The sequence below is a fragment of the Apodemus sylvaticus genome, chromosome 18 (assembly GCF_947179515.1).
Source record: "Apodemus sylvaticus chromosome 18, mApoSyl1.1, whole genome shotgun sequence".
Taxonomy (NCBI): Eukaryota; Metazoa; Chordata; class Mammalia; order Rodentia; family Muridae; genus Apodemus; species Apodemus sylvaticus.
Window position 1 is genome coordinate 4,225,250 of NC_067489.1, and position 20,596 is coordinate 4,245,845.

The following is a 20,596-nucleotide window of genomic DNA, read 5'->3' on the forward strand; positions in this document are numbered from 1 at the left end:
CCTGAGAAAAGTGAAAACAGTGCTGGCCATAAAGGGCCCCTGGTCCTGTTTTAATTGGGAGATGCTTCAGCATTTACGAAACTATGTATTTTTTACTCAAAATATTGTTCCCACTAATTCAGTCTCTTGATTTTTTTTTAAATGAATTCGGTTAAAAAAAATGCTGCCTTCTAGTATAACTCTAACTTCTTACTAACTCTGTGGTGACTTGCATAGACAAGGACTTCTCATTAAGCAAAAATTAATAATAATAATAAATTTTAAAAATAACATCATTTAAAAAGTACTCTTCTTATTTTACATACTCTAGGGTGTTTATTGCCACAATCCAGAGACAGTCATTAGAATGAGGATAGTAAAACCTACAGTACAGTAACAATTACCCCTACAACTACTAAGAGAATTGTGTTTTAAAAATAGGTTGCCAGATGACCATTTCAATAGTAATGACTAAAGTCACATTAAAAAAAAAAAGAATGATATAATAGTTCTAAAGATAAGACATAATTCTCATTGTTTATTAACTTAAAACCCCAGGTTTTTAAAATGCACACTTCCTATTCAAGACAGTGATAACATCTCATGAAAATACCCTGAATTATGAGCCATAGCAGCTCAGTGGATTATTTGTAGCACATAACCCATTCTCTGCTCTCTGGTTTGTGGGTCCTTTTTTTTTTTCTTTTTTTAACATTCTTCATTTTTAAAATATTTTTGTGGTCCTATGGAGATATCTATCTAGGAACGGGTTAGTGTGGGATGTCCTTCCCTGTCCCCGCTACCCATGGACATCCCACGACAGGGAAGGACATCCCCCGATCCTCTTGTTTGCCCAACTGTCACTAATTGCAGGCAATGATATTAATGACCGGTAATTACAGAAAGAGCAGCAGTGAAGTAGAAAACATCCATCTGAGGAGAGTCCATGGCTTGGTGGTAGCAACTTGTGCAGTGGCTGAACTGATGCCTGCTGACAGCTCAGGACGGGACGCTTCAGAAGAGGCAGCATTACCCTTGTGGCACGCAGTGCTTAGATGGTCATAAGATTATTTGCTTTGCCCATTGAGAGGCCAGCAGTAACCCTGATAAAGTACCCCTGTTTAAATCTGTCCTTTGTGTGAGCCTTACTGGTACATGCAGGACACATGTTCTCTATTCAAAGAATCTGGGGCAATTTCTCAGACATTTATGTCAATGAAAGGATTAACTTCATTCCATAGTTTAATAAAGCTAGGTTGATTCACTAATGCAAAGTGACTTTTAAGCAGAGTTAGCATTCAGTAACACATAGTCTAGTTTCTCTATATCAGATTGATTATGCTCTTGCCCAGTACTGGGCTGTCTATCAGTCCATCCTGCTATCCACCCAGCCATCCACACATACACCCACCATCCACCTATCTTCTCATCTACCACCCACCATCCATATATCTACCATCACTCACCATCTACCACACACACACACACACACACACACACACACACACACACAGAGGCAGTGTGCATTTAGCCAAGGAAGCTTTTTAACATGTCTTAATGTCTCTGGCCTTATACTGAACTAACTTGATTTTAATTACATTATTATTTAGCAACTTCTGTTGATGGGCTCAAAGTACTTGGTAATGCCATAAAATAAATCTAGTATAACCTTAATGGGGGGGGGGGGGGGAGAAAGGCCATAAAGATTTTAGATCTATTAGTAGGTTTAAAAATAGAGAGAAAAATTTGAAGTGTGAACAAAGGAGTTTCTGCCATCTTTCTACCCTGTCGGTATCATGTTGCCCAGTTAGTTTTTGACTCCTGGACTTGGTCTTCTGGGTAGCTGGGACCTGTAGCATCCAGCTTGTAGGATTTTCTTAGTTTAGCTCGGGATGTATGACTGAGTTGGTTATATGTTATATAATGTATGACAGAGCATCACTGCCAACATGTTTGATAGAAGCAGAGTTTGTTACTTATATTGTAGGAGCTTAACACAGTTCCACATGTATTATGCCTGTCTCTTGTCTTTACCCTCTCTATATATGTGTAAGTATGCATGCTGCACTGTCATGTGTGTGCTTTGCATGACTGTATACCATCATCACTATTATTTTCTATGTGTACTTTCTTGGCTACTCCTGCACATATATCATGCATATCTATATGTTCCCTTTACGGTGCACACATCATGGCCCAGTAGCCACAGTTACATACTTAAAATGGAGACCTAAGAGTTTGAAGGCCCCCGCATTGAGTTTTGGCCCTGATGTTTCATGGCACATAAAGTGTTCTAAGCCACTAACACTGTTTGGGTTTCTTCACAGCAGTAAAAAATTTCTATCTCCTGTGCTGCTAGACTTGAAAGTGAAACGGGCATGAAGGCCACAGTACTCCCCCAAGGATCAAACACATGCAGACTCAGAGTTAGTGCTTTAGGAATAAATTCGAGCCTCTTAAGAACTATATAAATCAGTTTCTCTCAAAGTAATCTTTTTCCCCCTCCAAAATGTCTGTCTATGCCTCTTGGCTATTTTTTTTAAGTGTTTTATTTTGCTTGAAAATTTTATCTTCGTGATGAATATTTAAGGGCTGTTAAGAAAGAAACGTGTCCTCTTTTATGCACTAGGTCTCTAGCATTGTTCAATTATTTATAAATCTATGTGAACCGTTAACAAGCTATAAATACAAGGGTAGAGATATAAAGATGAGTTTTATGAAATAATAAAGACAGTTTTATTCTGAATAATTTTTTTGGCTATGTTAAGTCCTTTATTTCTCATCTTATTTATTTTGTATTCACAGTGTTTAGCCCTCCTCCATTTTTGCTCCTCATGCTGGGATCAGTCGTTACTTTCCGAGCAGGGGGTGGTAATGGCAGGCCTATATCTGGTCTGGTTTACGTGAGTGTGTGGTCCCTGTTTCCCAGGAGATGACAATGGCTGTGACCGGAATCCCACCTAGGGCGGCCTTATCCTCTGATCCTCTGTACCACCCAGGCTAGCATCCAGGTGGCCATGACTCTGCTAGACTTGGGAACCCCAAGTATCTTGGTACAGTCTCAAGATAGGCTAGTGCAAAACTGAGCTTTCTTTAGATTAAATTCAACATGGACCCTTCTGACCTTTGGGATAGGCTTGCTACAGATGGAACCCAAGGGGCTACCCTGGCATGATGGTTGATATTTCCTGTGTCCTAGGGAACCAGAGCATGTGAGAGACTGGTGAACTGAAAAGAAAGAGCCCCAACTGTAGGTGTGTCAACACTCCTTCCTGTCTGAGCCTTCAGGGTCTGTCAGAGAACCTGCTGGCGAGCCCAGGAGATTCCGGAACAAACCACACTTAAGTGTGTGCTTCTTGGTCAACAGAAACAAAAGGACTCTAATGACACCAAGTGGGAAGTGCTAATGAGTAGAGATGTCCAGAGTGACTGAGGCTGGGCAATGTTCTGTGCTTTTGTTGCTGCCCAGACTACAAACCAAGGATGCTTTCTATACCCATCCTTCCCAGGCTACCCCTCTCTCAACGAAGCCCACTTCTGCCTTCAGCCCTCGGTCTCTCGCTGCCTCTCAGTTCTACTGTTAACTTACTCTTGGTTGGTAGCTACAGGCAGATACCAGCAACCTGACAAATCTGTCCTCATAGGAAGTGTTTTTACTGCCCTCGTGAGCGAGGGCACGCATGATGATTTTTAAGGAAGAGAAGATATATTGATACATAAAGCCCGGGGTGGCCAGATTCAGACTCACAGCTCCTGGACCAACTGTGTTTCTAAGCATGGCGTGTACTCTTCTTTTGTTCCTTCTATAGTATGGCCTCTGGCAAAGTTCCATTACAAGAAGAAGAGCCATGGAGGAAACTGGGAATGTGCTTAAATGCCTCCACTCAGCAACTGGGCGCACTGACATTATCAAACACAAGTTTTCGCCCCTAAGGCAGGAGACAGGAAGACAGGATGTAGTTTCTGTGTCACTAAAGCCATCCAGTATCCAATGAAGGAGCGAGGCTGCTGGACATCTCCCATGCATAAATAATCCACTGAGGAAACTCCATAATCTCTTTAGGGCCGCCATGTGCTCTTACATGTTCTAAAAGCTATCTTTATGGCAAGGGGTATCTAAAAAAGCTGCTCTGAGACAGTACAGAGACTCAGTATGTTAATGTAACTTGCCACAGTCATCACCCAAGACGAGCAAATCAAAGCCAGAAACAAAGATATGCAACATATGCTCCATCAGAATGAGGAGCAAACTTATACTGACTCTTTAATATTGCTTTTTGTTTTCACTTGTGCAAATATTTCTTTATTTTGTGTTTTCCCCTCCTAAAATGGAATATATGCTTAAAAAATTTCCAGCAGTGCATGCAGAGCCTTCCAGTTTTGCACTCTCTCAGTAAAGAGGCCTAAGAAATGGAGGATCCCTGAGACTTGGCTCAGCAAGGCAGGCTGGACATGGAGAGCTGACTTCGATAAGGCCCTCAGTGACTTCAGTAACAGTAAGTCGGAAATAGTGACTTCTAGATGATACTAAGAGACTATGATCTGTCTATTGGTATACAATAAAACAACATATAAACCACATAGAACCAAAGGCAAGGAGCAGTATGAGGTCAGCCAATAGCATTGTGGTGGCCCTTGTGCACCTGAAGTCTGAGCATGATTCACTAGCGTCCATCTTCACTCCTGTTACCAATCTACATAGGATCTGTAAGACTTCGTCTCAGGCTGGGCCCTGTCACACAGCACCTGCCTCAGGGTTTCAGGGCCAACAGGAGGAACCTGCTGACTCTATTAGCTAGCTCTACAGAAACCTGGACATTTTCTCTATAAAAGCTTCAGTGGTGAAGGCTGGACACTCAGTGAGTAGATATGCCTTCCCAATAAAGACCATACACTTTGCTTAAAATAATATATCCAACTGGGAATGTCTATTACAAGCGGATAATATCAGAAGATGTGGTTACTTCATAAACAAGTGAAAGACGTGGTAAAAATAACTACAGGTTATATAAACCCAAGCTCTGTTTTTCAGGCCATTAAAGATCTGAATGTAATGAAGAGCAGGGGGGATTTTCAGACCGTGCGGCCATAACATCCCCATCTCTGGATCGTGTATGATTAGAAGAGTTTATTATGTAAATTAAGCCCAAGGCTGATTACTGAAATAGGTCGTTTGAGAAGTCAATTCTAAACACCAAAGAACCCCATATATGTCACTTTGCCACTTGTCAAAGCAAACAATTGTGTGCAGGAAGGTTAATGAAGAGGCCTGGAGTTCCATCATGTCACTTTTTAAGGCAGCCCAGCGGAGAGATGGTGAGAGTATAGAATACATTCCAATTACACACGTGTTTATTATAAAACACAAAAATGAAGTGACATTCTTCAAATGAAAAATCATTATTAAAAAACTGGGACCAGATCTTGTCAGCTGTAACTGGGGAGTATTGGTGACCAGGCAGAAGTCTGTAGGTCTGACCACCACAGTTCAGACAACAGTGATAAAAAATGTTTTAGAGATGGAAATAGAAGTGACTTCCATCAAGCTCAGGCAACAGACTTGAGGCTCTGCACTCGTGGGAGACAGCCCAATACCAGCAGAGCCGTGTGTACTTCCCCACTGGGGTATGCCAAGCACGCCTCCAACCATGACTGCTTTTACACCACCACCCCTAATGGAGACTACCACATGATGCTCCTGACATTGTCTGGGGTCAAAGTGCCAGCCAACTGAATGCTAAGACTTGGAGCCAGAAACTCAAATACTGACATTATTTCCTATCTCAAAGTAAATCAATCACTTGCGATATTAAAAATATACTTGTAAATCTGAGCTTTTCCTGTTGTGCTACCTACCATCTTTATGAATGTACTAGTATAAAACTAGTATAAAGATTATTGCCTGAACACACTTTTCTTCTGGAAAAAAAAAAAAAAGAATGTGACTCGTGTGTGTGTGTGTGTGTGTGTGTGTGCATCCTGCACATATCTGTTTGATAGGGAAACTGAAGACTTTTTCATGTGGCTGTTGTGGTACTATTTTAAAATTTGATCTTATCATTTCCCTCCTCTCAAGGGAACTTGTATGGCCATGGACGCTGCTCTGGTGTGGGTGAGAAACTGGCTTCTACATGTTGCTAAGTATTTGAATGCTCTCTTCTGCCTGTGACGTAGGGGAAGCCTTTCAACTTTGCTGTAAGCAGCACTGGCTTCCTGGAAAAGTCCTGAACCACTCATAGGCCTGGGAATACACGGTCACAAGAAACATTCCCACAGTGCTTTACTGCTCGCAACAGGGCAGCCAAGTGCTCTTAAAGATGGTTTCTAGCTATCGAAAGTACAGAGGAATCTTGTGTGTAGAGCAGTGGCTTTCCAGCTGAGATCTTCTTGCTTCAGCCTCTTCAGCATGGGGGACAAGCCGCCCACCCCACACGTGGATATGGAAGATCCTGACTCTGAGAGGCCAGTTCTCAGGGCCAGAGTAGTGAGAGGCATATACAAACCTGCTAGTGTGTCCGAATGAGTTCTCTAAAAACAAGTGAGCAAAACTGTATTTTAACTACAAATCAAACTGTATGCACAAGTCTAAACCTCCTGCACATTGATGAAGAGCAGTTATGACAGGCTCAGGCACACTATGATGCACTGAGGGATGCTGGTAAACCACTCATTTAGCCGCATTTTGTGTATATTATTTCAAATGGAAGGTTAAACCTTTAATGTTTACCAAGCTTCCACTTGCCCTAGGTAGGAAGCTAAGATTTTCAACAACAACATTCTGAATGTGGGTTCCCTTGGAGTTCCTTTGGCAGCTTGGGAAGGGCTGAACTCTTTAAACCTTTCTTTCTCCACTCACCTGGAGCAGGTACAATTCAAAGATTCTGAAGAGGACAGTTTCGTTCTCTATAAATGTCACGCTAGATCATAGCACCCATTATAAGTCTCGTGTGTGTGTGTGTGTGTGTGTGTGTGTTTCAAAAGTTTAGCTTCCATTTATTTTACTTTGTAACTACTTTATATCTTCAGAGATGGCCCTATTATCTTACTACCCCATCTGCCTCGTTTCATCTCAGAATGCTTTTATTTTCATTTTATGGTAATTATTCCATTAAATATCTAACTTACTACTTTCTCCTTTCTCTTTTTTGTTATTCTTAGAAATCTATTCTCTATGTATCATGTTAGCTTCAAAAATTGTTTCGTAGTCTATGTGGTATTTGAAGCAACAGACAAGATAATTACTGCCCGTGACCACCTTTGCTTTAATCACTAATCATACCAAGGGAACACTAGATGAATTTACAGTGAACTGCTGCCTCTATGTTGTAAAGAGAGGAGAAAGGCAGATTTTCAATCTAATGATACTGGTAAGGCATCCAACCTGGGGCCAACTGCACCTCAAGGAACTGAAGGAAAGAGCAAAGAGTGTAATTGGAGGGCTACAGATGTAGCTCAGCGGTCAAGTACTTGCCAGCATGCATCAGAATATTCATCCTCAACACCTCAATTTAAAACAACAACAAAAAGTCCACAAAGAATAGTCCTTGAACCCAAACAAATTAACCGGAATCCATTGTTTAAATCTTGTGAGCAGCTGTCTCTGTGTGCTAGATTCCACTGTACAAAGATCACTGACACTGTGAACAAGGCTCCTTGGCACTAGCTGTAATGTACACACAGTAGGCATGTGTCGTGATGGACACAGCTCACAAATACACTCCAGATATATCTCCATTGATATCTAACCTCTCTTCCTGAGATAATCCTACAGTGTTATGACAGACACTGGGGTGTCATTCCGGCAGCACGCCCGCTTCACTCCCTCTCATCAGGACTCAATGTGACCACTCACACTGGCGCTTCTCTGTAAGCCCCATGCTTTTAAGCTCTGAGCTCTGCTTGTCTGGACTGACAGTCATGGCAAATTGTCCCACTATTACTCTTTGCTCTTTCGAGTCCTGGCTCTGAAACACGGTCCTTAGAACAGAATGCACAGTAATGAATGAGTGAGTGGATGGATGGACAGATGGATGGATGGCGAGAAAAAGCATTACACAGATTTACCTATCAAAACCTCACCCAAGGTCCTTAAAGATGGTTTTGTTAGTGGAGATGCTGAGTCCCTTCATGTAATTTACTTATTTTAACACTGTAAGAATCCTGGCAGGTTCACCCCTGCTGAGTAGTTACATTTAATTAATACTGTTACTACAGGGTCCCAAATTTCAATTATTTAAAAGAAAAATAAATGAAAAAAGCTTCTCAACAAATTATTTACCGTGGTGATTTAAAGGAAACAGAAATGAATACAAACCACTTAGCTTATCCTAATTCCTACAAAATAAAGAGAGAGAGAACTATACTTACATATAATGTAGTAATCTTTGTTCTTCTGAAATTCTAGACCCCAGAGGTTAGGGCTGAATTCTTGAAATTTGATGGTGAATTTCACATCTTGGTCTGGTCTGGCACAGTTGAGCAGTGGGGTATTTTCCTTCTTAATAGTGCATCTGTCTGCTTGGTCTTTATCAACCATATAAACTTTATAATATTCATACTGGCCAACAGTTTTAGAGTCCACTTTGGGGCAAATAATATCCAATTTGTCTCCTATCTGTGGGTATAGTACCAGGCCTTGTCCGGGTAGAAATCTAAAAAGCATAAAAGAAAAGCCACTGAGTTGATAAAAGTGAACATCTTAAGGACAATCATTAAAGAGCCAGGTGTTACCAATCACCCCAACCAGGACAGCTCAGTACTGCGCTCTGATTAACCAAAGGTGTCTTTCTAGGACAAAGAGCTTTCCTGGGTCTCTTAGGATTAACCCCAAAAACAAAAGGATGAACTCTTCTTCCTTTGAGGCATTAGAACTAGATTCTCCATTTTCACCCCACCCTTGTAATATTCCAATATTCTTTTGTGCAACTTTACAGCAACTCTTCCCCCCGGTGGTGAGTCAGACCTTCCCACCTGTTTGTTATTTTTTAACCATTGGCATCTCGGTTTATTGGGCATGCCAGAGAGATCCCATCAATTCCAGGAACAGAGCATGCACGGAGCCTTTGTTGTCCTGGTAGTTTCCATGTGCTGTTGATGTTAATTAACAGACAAGTTTCATCAAGAATGTTTCAAATTACTTATCATAATTAGTCAGTCACTGATCAAACAATGGGTTTTTTATTACACAGAACAAAAGAAATGTCTTACAAACCCATAAAAGATAACCAGAAATAATTAGTGTCGTATTGATTCAGCTGCAAGATGAAGAGCCCTCTCCTTGTGAGGACAACAAGTACCCTCCTTGCTCTACAAATCTTCCCTTTTCCTCTCCCTTGAGATGTATTTGCTCCAATTAATTCTTCGAAGTAAATCTTTAGAACTAAGACAACTGATACAAAATCCCTTGGATGTTCCCAGCTAAAAGCTCTCCTCCTTTCCTCTCTTGCTGGCCACGTTGCTGAAAGATCTTCCTTAATGGGGAGTTTCTCTGAGCCACTGAAACAAGAACTTCCTAATGAACATCCTTCTGCAAGTGCTAACACTAACAACACACTCAGAGAAAGCCCAAGCCTGCAGGCTCATTAAAATATTAAAGCTCCGGAACAAAGCAAGGCCTCCCAGTGCTCCCAGCCTGGGCTCTGGCATTATTTAGCCAGAGAGGCCCACCAGCCATGATGACCCTTGGAGCCAGGATGAAGCAACAGATGAGAAAAGGATGATAGGGCTCCCAAAGTTCAAATCCACACCAACTAAGGTGATTTATGTAACCAGTTTTCAGTTTTCAGCAGCCAGTTTTCAGCCAGTGTATTACATGGTTACAAAGTAGCAGAAAACCTAGTTCACACTGTAGACTCATATTCAAAAATGATACTTTAAATTTTGTTTTTTAATTTTATATATGTATACAATGTATCTTGGTCTTACCCATGTTCTACTCCCTCCCTCCAGGTCCCACTGTACTCCCCTCCCCCCAATATACGTTCCTTTCCCCCCCCCAACTTCATATCTTAAAAGCAAAACAAATAAACAAAATACAGCAGTGGCACACCCAGGACTACACAGAGAAACTCTGTCTCCAAAAACCACTACTGCAACTACTGATGATGACGAGGATGATGATGACGATGACGATGATTATGATGATGATGATGATGATGATGACGACGATGATGACAATTTGCTGAAACTTTTTAAGGTGAACACACACACAAATACATGCACACAAAATTGCTTGTTACCTCCTTGGGTGTTATTGTACAATGGCAAAAAGAGGGTAGTCTACTGACATCGGTGTTTTGCTGTTTGTTTAGCTAAATTAGTCCCTTTAGCAAGAACATATGATATTTACTGTTCACTCACTTAAAAACAACAGTGGAACAGGCAAGATGGCTCAGTGAGTATAAAGGTGCTTGATACCAAGACTGGGGACCTGAGTGTAATCCCAGAAGCCCACATGGTAGAAGGAGAGAGGAAACATCACCAAGTCATCCTCTGACTTTAGAGTACACCGTCATGTGTACTAGCCCTCCTCTGGAAATATGAAGAAAACTTTTTTGAGTGAGGAACAGGATCCATCAATATTGAACTCTTTCTGTTAAGCAGAACTCAAAACGAATTTATAAATTTGTGACAATTTAAAACATCCATGTGTATATTGCTGAAGAATTCCCTAGGACTTTTGACAAACTCAGGTGATTACTGAGGGCCTGCCTGGCATTTTCCACAATTCTCAGGCGACTTTGTAAAAAAAAAAAAAAAACAAAAAACAAAAAACAAAAAACAAAAAAAAACAACAAAAAAAACCCCAGGGTCTCAAGAGCTTCCCCGGGAAACTTCTAAAGGCCATTCTCTCTATGTAGGTTCTTCTTGAGAGATAAAATTCAACTCAGTTCCACCAGGCCTGAACATGACCCCACTCCCCTTCTCCCCAAAATGATTCTGAATATTCTGTGGCTTTAGCAGGACAAACTGGGGAGGAGGGCATCAACAGGTATTAAACTAATTTCAGGAACATTAAATTGCTCACCTTCTTGATTCTTATTCCTCAACCTTTAAAGGAAAACCTTAAGACTTATACAAACTAACAGATAAGCACAAGGGCCAATTCCTCCCTAAGGCTTACCATCCTGTGTCATATGTGCCCTCTCCTGAAATGGCTCCTTTTGTAGCAGACACAGTGGGAAACCATGTAAGTGCTAGCTAGGCTTGGTACATGTCTCCTATATAAAAACAGAAGTCTGATCTACAGTCCTTTCACCATCTTACAGTGGAAGGGAGTAGTTTCCAGGCTTTCATAGTCAGGGTTCTTTCTAACTGAGGTGTATCTTACCTACCCATTCAGTTCTTTGTGAGTGGTACTCCATGACCACCTGACCAGTGTCTTTGTTCGAGTCTTGGGGATACTCCCATACTCCTGCCATAGCATTCCTTATGTCTGAAATCTGGCTCATTAAGCTCTCTCTTCATTCAAATTTCCCCTAGGTCTCTATGAGGATTGTTCTGTCTGACTCTCTCTCTCTCTCTCTCTCTCTCTCTCTCTCTCTCTCTCTCTCTCTCTCTGTCACACACACACACACACACACACACACACACACACACACACACTGCTTAACCAAGGCATCACAGGTAGCTGGCTCCCCTTACTCAGATAAGCCTCTTTAATCGCCAGGTCACCATACCCCAGACCCAACACTGGTGCCGATGAGCTGAGGGCAAGAGCACATCGCGCATCAGTCTGTGTGGCTTCACAAATTGCTGTGCTTTTGATGATGTTTTCAGCAGGAACAAATCACATAAATAATTTAATGAGTTTTTTATTTACCTTGCAAATCAGCCTTGATGTTTAGTTTTGATTCAGTGTGCACAGTTTGATGATGGAGTGTCATGGTAACCTGTGAATGGACAGGTGGAAGGGCGGGACCTTACAGTTTTAGTACACACGTATGGTGTGGTACTTGTCCAACCTACTCTTCATAAAGCTTCAAGGAAGATAAAATATATAGTAACATTGAAACAGAATTTGATCTTTTGTCTCTAACAAGTTTCTGTTCCAAGTATTCATTAAGGTGGGAAGGGGTATTGGGGGGGAGGTCTGCATGGTAATCCACAAGGAAGATCCCAGCACTGAAGTGCTGGACAAATGTATCTGAAGTCTATCTGTGGAAGATCAGCACACCATCTCTTCAACTGGTAAAACAGGGAGTGCAGCTGGGCAGAAAAGAAGCCATCACAGATCTCCCAACACAGACCTCTGGAGAACCCTCGCCTTCCCAGAGCTAGAGAACTTAAATGACCAAATTGGGGCTTTTGGTGTGAGACAGGGTGTTGTAGAGTGTGGTCCTCCAAGCATGTCCAGTGTTTTCATCAAGACAGCTTTGACTACTTGCAAGAGTCCCTGGATCAGGCCTGTTGCTTGCTGACATTGAGGGTCAATGCACCTTTGGACTCTGGATGCTCCTTCACCTGCCAGCTAGCTGCGTGTCGCTCTTTTCTATGGCCTCGTACTCACCAGAGGTACTAGTTACTGTTTATAAACTATGAACGGTTACTAAAGGCAAATGCCATTAATGCAGCTATGGAGAAGTAGCCGTCCATGCTGAGGTGAGACTGTTTATGGTGTGGCTGCTTTGGGGTCATCCTCATGTAGGCAATCCCTTTCCCTGGTCTGTAAATGAGCCCATAAAACCTCGTTGGTCCCCCAAGCTAGGCTTGATAAAATCGTACTTTGGTTCATTGGTGTCCTATGAGGAGCAAGAAGACATTTGCTTACATCTTCCCAAGGAAAGAGTCCACCCAGGCCGGCCTGGAACTTACTATGTACATCAGGCTAGCCTGATGGTCCTGCCTCGACGGCCCAAATGCTGGGATTATAAAACAAGAATCAAGGTGCATATTGTTCCAGATGTTCTGAGGGACTTTAACAGATGATGATTGAGTTTTTAGGGGCTAACAACTCAGTTCAGGGCTGAGTTGGGCTGCTCCCATATATGTGTGATTCCACAGTGAGGGTCCAATGCTCAATGGTTACCATATCACAATAATGCTGAATAAATTAATGTCCTAGAGGAAAAACATGAGTGAACAAATAGAAGCTAACAGCGATACATGCTGAAGTCAAAGTGCCCCAAAGTGAAGATAGGACACAGGTAAGACTGGAGCTCTGAAGCCAAGCCATTTCACCAGGGCCAATACATAGAGGAGTCAAGCCAAGGTGCCATTCCTCGACTGTCCTCAGGCAGTTTCTTGCCCTAGACCTCTGAGTCCATAGCTTTCATCAAGCCTGCTTTGTCTAAAATACAAGGCAGCTACCATTTACACCAGGGCTGCAAATCACTGGCGATGGAGCCAGTCTGAAGCAGAACTGAGCCTTGCTCCCTGCGCCTCTCACCCCAGAGTCTAAGCCAAAAGTGTATACCTGTATAAGCGGTAAATCCCATAGGGGACAGTGAAGAAATCCAACAGGAAAAGCCCCTTCCCTGCCTGTCTCAGTTCCCATTGTGTTCACAGTAGTATCTAAGTCTGCTTTTGTGAAATACATGTTTTTCTAAATCAAGCTTTTCATTGATAAGCTATGAAGTTAAGGGGAATGGAGGGAAAGTCAATATGCACTCAGGCCTGCAAGAATCCCACAGAGAACTACGGGCATCCAGCATCCCTGCAAGCAGTGGCTGGGATGCGCAGCACTTTCTGAGGTGGCCTCCTGGCATGCATCCCTTGCCAAGAACTGAAAGGTAATAAATGAGTCAACCACCTAGAATCTGAGTTTTAGATGTAAACTTACAGCTGACTCCAAACGACTCAGGCAGATACTATTCGTTTCTCAATCATACTTAAACACGAGGCCATAAAACCCATTAAAATCAAGCTAGTCAACCTTCTCCACAGGCGAGAGTCACACTCTGACTTGTTTTGGCAAATCGGGGTATGGATCACCTTGCAACCAAAACCAGACGTCTTGTGCAGAGGGATGTGGGTACAAGGACCTGGATGATGGTTCTGGCCTAGCTAGGAGAACAGAGCAAAACTTTCCTCTCTGTGTTGGCCGCTGAGCATCAGTGCTGAGCTGCCGGCCTGCCAAGAGCACACACCACCCAGGCAACCTCCGCAACCATCCCATTCACTGTCCTGGGGAGTCCCTTAGGGCTTATGGGGAACACTGAACAGAAACAGGTCACTCCTATGGTTTTCCCCAGTGAATCATTTCCAGTCAGACAATAGATTCCATGACTTTGTCTCCGATAGGGAAAGAAGGGAACCGGGATAAAACAGGCAACTCTGAAGTTGACTTTCCAGAGCCAGAGGCCTGGTATAAAATGATATGACTCCAGAATCTATTTTTACCTGTGGGTTGCCTATTGATTTAACTCAAGTTTGAAAAAGTGCTTTGCTAAACTAGACTCTGACAAAGTGTCCTACACAGAATACTTTGGGTAACTCTACCCAAATGATCTACGTTAAACATTAATATTCAGTCATCTAAGTTAGATCCCTAATAATTTAGACATTTCAACTTCATACTTTTCATTGTTAAAAAAGTACCTTTATTAACATCACATAACTTAATATTCCTTGATGTTTGTAGCAGAGAACGTAGCAGAATTAATAATGAGAAGTAGTGGAGAATGCACAAGTCTTTGTGTGAAACAGGCTGGTTTTAAATGCTGGAACACATAGGGATGGGGATGGAAGGCTGAATCATGTGACTTCTGTGGGCATAACAAACCATGCCACCAGGAGCCTGGGGCCAGATGGAGGCAACTATTGCCAACTTTGTCTCTGACCTTGACCCTGCGCCATAGGAGATGAGATACTTTGAGGCTCCCCCCTCACCAGGAAAACCCCAATTTTTCCTACTCCTCTCTTAGTGTCTACATTAGGGACCTCAGTACAGACACCCCATGACTTCATATGTGTTACCTCACACTGGCAAATCACAAAGGCTAATGTAGAAGCTACAACATAGCTACTCAATGCTGATGGTGTCCGTGGCCACACAGGTAAAGCAAGGATACACAGACATGGGCAGTCTCCGTGTCTGGTGGTGAATCGGGCCAGGTGGGACTCCTCCTCCAGACAGGGCTGTAAGTCTTAGAAAATGCCAAGCAACAGCTTCTGATGACAAAATGTTAGTCAGTACCTAACACAATTCACCAGACAAATAGATTTAAGTGTTTCCTATTTCTGCACCATTAGGCCATCTGAACTCTGGCCCCAGAGTTCACAGAGCAGATAAAGCAACCAGGTTATAGCCTCAGAAAACTGTAAGTTTTCCTATGTGCAGAACACTGCAAAGTCAGATTCATAAATCATATATAGTACCTACTAAAACATTCTAGCCTTCTTTTCATTTGAAGTGACATCTACTATAACCACAGTTTGCAACATCAGTTTGGTCAATCATGGACTGCATATGGAAAGGTTCCTACCACAATTATCATAGTCTGAACATCAAGCCATAGTATCAGATCCACTTAAAGAAATAGTCCTTGAAGATACCCCACTGTTAGGCAACCCAGGACTGTGTATGACCATTGCACATAGATGACTTACTCCAGCTGCAGATAGGCACATCTGTGAACCACATGCCCTGCACTGGACAGACCACAGAGACCAACATACAGAGACAGCTGCATCACTGACAGTTACCTATAACCATCTGGGACTATGGTGATTTTTGGATATCTGTGGATTTCCAAATTCTCCTCAGTAATCAGTGATTTCGTGAACGGACTGGACATTACTTTTAAATGGACAGCTTCAAAAACTAAACTTACTAGGCCTAGAGACACAGGTCTGTAATCCCAGCTGCTCAGGGGACTAGGGCAGAAGGGTCACAGTCCTGAGGTCTGCCTATACTACAGAGTACATACCGGGCAACTTGGTGAGACGATATCTCAAAAAAAGGAAGCGAAGAAAGAGCTGAGAAGATTGCTTACTGTGGTAGTGCTTGCCCAGCGTGTGGAAGGTTAAGTTTAACTCCCAGGACTCAAAAACTTCAAACAATAAGCAAACGTAAAAACATGAAGTATATTTTTGAGCTAGCTGTCTTAGCTCTGATTTTGGAAAGTGTTTTAAATGTTTAAGGCTTATAGATATTTTAACTTTCTGATGCAACGCCTTAGAAAGCACAAGGTGACACTGTGGGCCTATAGCCCACAAATTTAGAACAGACATTTATCCAAACAAAAAATAAGAGATAAACACAATTAGATTTCATCACTGATAAAATTGGGAATTGAGCTGACATTTTTAAGGAACCAGTTTTGCAAACTGGGTCATCCTAGAAGGAAGAAAACCCCAATCATGCTAATACACTAGATTATTCTTAAGCCACCATTGTATATCAAAGATATTTGGAATTTGTCACATTTTAGCAAACATATTTTCTTTATAAAATGCCTGTGGTTCTTTTTTTTATCTCAGTGGTAAAGGCTACAAGAAAGAGGAGATGGCAGGATGTAAGCTGCCTCATCCTCCACCAAGTATGGACCCTAGAGCCTTTAAGGATCAGGCCAGTCTCTTGCCTCAACTCTGCAGTGTCTGTGATTTCCGTATGCAGTTAGGCCAGCATGACAGCAGATGAAGATTCTTCTCAGGAATGTCCCATGCAGTCGAGAATATAAATATCCCCCAAGAATGACTGCTTCGAGTCGTGAGTGTGTGAACTTGATACAAACAGGCAGAATATTCAGTGGCGTGTTAGTTCCATTTGCTGCTAGAGTGCTGCTGCAGATTAATCAGCTGTTCTAGAAATGCCTTCAACAGAAGGGTTTGTTATAAGATGAATAAGTAAAAACATAACGCCCAAGAAAGACACTGCAATAGCTTCCAGAAGAAAGTCCTGGGAAACATCGTCCCCCTCCCCTTTTTAGTGAATAGCACTTTACTGCCCCCTTTGGCACTTTAACATCAGAACAAGTTTCTACACAGACTTATTCTGAAACCAGAGAAATAGTGGGGTGTATAGCTAGCTCTAAGGTGTCAGGTTCACACAGAACTAGGTTACCAGATACCATGCTTAGAGTAACAAGTAATTACCCTGAAACTTCCAGCAAGCACACCCCTATGTTCTTAGTGGCTCCAAACCTTCAAGAAGTAGGTAGTAATTGGAGGCTTTAACTGACATTTTCTGCTTTAATTCGAATGTGCATGTGTGTTGGAACAGTGGCCTGTTTTCACAGGTGCCCCTTTTCTTTTGGTTTTCTAAAACAAATGCCCTGTGGAACTTGAGCCCGATTTATTCAAGGATAAGAACAGGGGCCTGAAAGCCGGCTGTACAATTGGGGACCATTAGAGTGTTCCAAATGGGAGCCAGCGAGGGGTGGGGTGTGCGTTTCAAACCTCTCACCAACCACAAGCCAAACCTTTTCAGGAGCAGAAAGATGAGAAGAGAAGAAATCCAAGCACCCCGGGAGCAAGCACACAGCCCCAGAACCAGTTCAGCAGCTCCAGCAGGTGAGGAGCTGACAGAGCACAGGAGGAAGGGACCAAGCTAGTTACCCAGCGCTAGGAGAGGGCTTTCCTTCTCCCGATGGTGTGGCTGGTGTGGCGTGGTGTACTCACATTGCATCCCACAGTCATATCATGGGGGATACTTCCCTCCAAAGTTACACCAATGAGCCACAGTGACATTAAATGCCACAGCTCACAGCGCTGTAACAACTGCATGAAAACTGATGCCTTTTTGTGTTAATCTTCTGTTTGTGATATGATGCCGAACAAAATACTGGTAACTAAAGTAAACTTTATCTTGAAACACTCAAAGATGGTATTCTCGCCATTTAAACAGTTTCTTTTCCTCTCCCAGGAAAATAGTACAGGTATTTGCTTCAATTCTCTCTGTGCAATGTGGGTTTTTTTTTTTTTTAACTGTCTAAACACCTTCATTCCACAGAGAAGCACACCTGTAACAGGCAGAGGTTGAAAATGTAGTTTCTGCTCATCATCTCCAAGTCAGACTTCAGCTGTGTGATACAGATACCACAGCTGTTTCTCTCCTCTCTCCCTCTCCCTCTCCCTCTCTCTCTTTTCGCAAGTTAACAGGAACTAGTGTTTAAATCTGCTATGGAATTAAGAACAGATCCAGGTCTTCACTTATGTAATTGACCAAAGGGTATTACCTGCGTATTCTATACCACTTCCCTTCAATTAAGAAAAGAAAAATTCACAAAAATTCTGTGGCCCGCTAAGGCAAGCCTCGAGGGCCAAACCACAAAGCTGGAGTGCTGGGGCTGTGCACTGAAAAAGCCAGAGGGGTAAGTTATGTGCCAGACTGGCCTGCTGGCAAGCCAACCAGGCCGGCTCCATGATTGAAACTGAGATTTCATAACGCCCGTGACAAGAGGCATTGCAGCCTTCTTTCCCAACTGTAATTTGTTAGCACCTGTACGGTCATGTTTCCAGCCGTGCTTTTAGCAAGAGTCTATAAAGAAAGGTGGACCCCATGTTATTTATAGGGCAGGCCCTAGAGGGAAAGATGGCTCTCACAGAGGAAAGGTTCAGAGGGCACCTCCAGCTGGTTCTCTGTTGTTTCAGAGACATTTACCTCAGTGGTGAAGTCACAGGGATAAAAAGCCACGTGTAAATTTAACAAGGAGTGAGTGGTTTGCCACTCAAGACCAGGCATCCAGGAGTAGTGCTGCTGTGCACACTGTCCCTTCATCCCTCTCCCCACCTCATCCCCACCAGCATACATTTCTTTCTTCATTTCGAAGTGTTCTGCCTCTGTGGAAATCAATCCACTCTCATCTAAGGAAGCCCATCCCTTTTGTGAGGTGTCCAGACAGAAACCCTTCCCTACCGTGTACCTGCCCCTCATGTCTTCCCCCAGAGAGAGGTACTCAGACAGTGCCTTCCACAACAGAAGGGTTAAGTCTAGGAAAGACAGAAGGGAGCGTGGGACTCAGCTCTGTGAGTCTCAGAGGGAACCCCCTTGACAGGCGAGCTTAAGAAGCCTAGCAACAACAGTTTACAAGGTTGTATGCAGGGGCTTTACAGGCCCTAAATGGCGGCTTCCCAGAGCCTCCTCCTTCCCAGGCTCCAGGAGAGGGGTCAGGCACAGGTCCCCTTGGTGTGGCAGGAGTTTTATCTTCCTCCTGTCACGTCCAGTGGAGAAGGGAAAGAAGAGAGGGGAAGAGAACCCCAGTGTGTAACAGGAATGAGTGGAATTGGTTCCTGACTGATACAGATTACCCAGCGCCACGTCACATGGTGGAAACATGAACAAATGGGGCTTTTTGGCAGCTCTCTTCCTTTGCCCAAACACAGGGCACTGCAGAGCCACTGCAGCAGGGTCCCATTGAGCAAGAGAACTGGGCCAGGAGAGGCAGAGAGAGAGAGAGAGAGAGAAAGAGAGAGGGAGAGAGAGGGAGAGAGAGGGAGGGAGGAAGAGGGGAAGGAGGGAGGAAGAGGGGAAGGAGGGAGGAAGAGGGGAGGGAGGGAAGAAGAGGGGAGGGAGGGAGGAAGAGAGAGAGGGAGGGAGGAAGAGAGAGAGGGAGGGAGGGAGAGAGAGGGAAAGAGGGGAGGGAGGGAGGGAGGGAGGGAGGGAGAGAGAGAGAGAGAGAGCGCGCGCGCGAGCTGGGCCAGGTGGAGCTCAGAGGAAGCCTTAGAAGTGAAGATTCGGTTACTTTGTCAGGCGGGCAGTTTGTTCTGGTAGTAGGCAGATTCAGAGTGAAGAAAATGCAGCTCCAGAGGCGCCACCGTGGAGTCCAGAGAACCCCAGGCCCACCAATATTCACCGCCTGGCTTCCTTAAACAAACTGCTCCAAACTTGCAGAACATCAAAAGCCAGATGGGCTGAACTGAATGAATCCACAGGCAAGAAGCCAGACTCCCCGTTTGCTGTAGAAATAGGCCTGGACTTGATTTGAGTCTTCTCAGCTCTGACAAGCTGGAAGCTGGCACAGTTCCCAAAATCCAAAATAAAATGGCATTTAATTGTGACTAGACTCTAAAAAAGATGTCATACTATCTCCTTAGTTTGACACACACTCAGCAGCGAACTGGCGATGACTCTGGAAGCCAGACTTTCTCCCAGGGGGGAACTGACCAATCACTTAAATTCTTAAAAGGAAAATGTTGATAGTCAAAGGAGTCATACACAACAAATGAATTAATATGATATGCCATAAAAACAGCCATCCTTTAGTTGGACTGACAATGACTCTGCTTCCATCAGTATGACCTTGTTAGATGTGAGCGCTTTCAAAGGCTCCCTTTGGAACTGTACACCAGGATAAAGAAGAGTTACTCGGTGTTCAGAAGAACAGTAGAAGACCACATTCAACACTTGTCTTTTCTCTACCTTGGGCAGATTACTTTGAGCAAATACATACTCAACTTATGCATAGCCAACTTCTTGTGTCAGTGTAAGATAACCGAATAGCCAGACACCAGAGTACTTCAGCCAGATCTGCATCTTAGCTTCCTACGACCTTGAAAGACTCAGTTAACCAATTTGGTCCCAGTGTCCTCAACCAGTATTAAGACTATTTCCCATTGGTAGCTGCAAGAAAGTTTAATGAATACATATCCGACACTTGGAGCAGTGACTGGTTGGTATTTGGAAAGTGCTGTATACAATTGCTGTTATATAAAATTCAGATCAACAGGAAGCAAG

The 20,596-nt window shown here is 43.2% G+C and overlaps 1 protein-coding gene across 1 annotated transcript in view; it reads right to left on the minus strand.

The window, feature by feature from the left end:
- The window catches only part of Efnb2 (ephrin B2), a 42,103-nt gene that overhangs the window by 11,700 nt on the left and 9,807 nt on the right, over positions 1 to 20,596 (minus strand). The window contains exon 2 of the mRNA XM_052162273.1: positions 8,347 to 8,630. Coding sequence (XP_052018233.1) covers positions 8,347 to 8,630 — 284 coding nt within the window. The remainder of the gene's footprint in view (positions 1 to 8,346; positions 8,631 to 20,596) is intronic.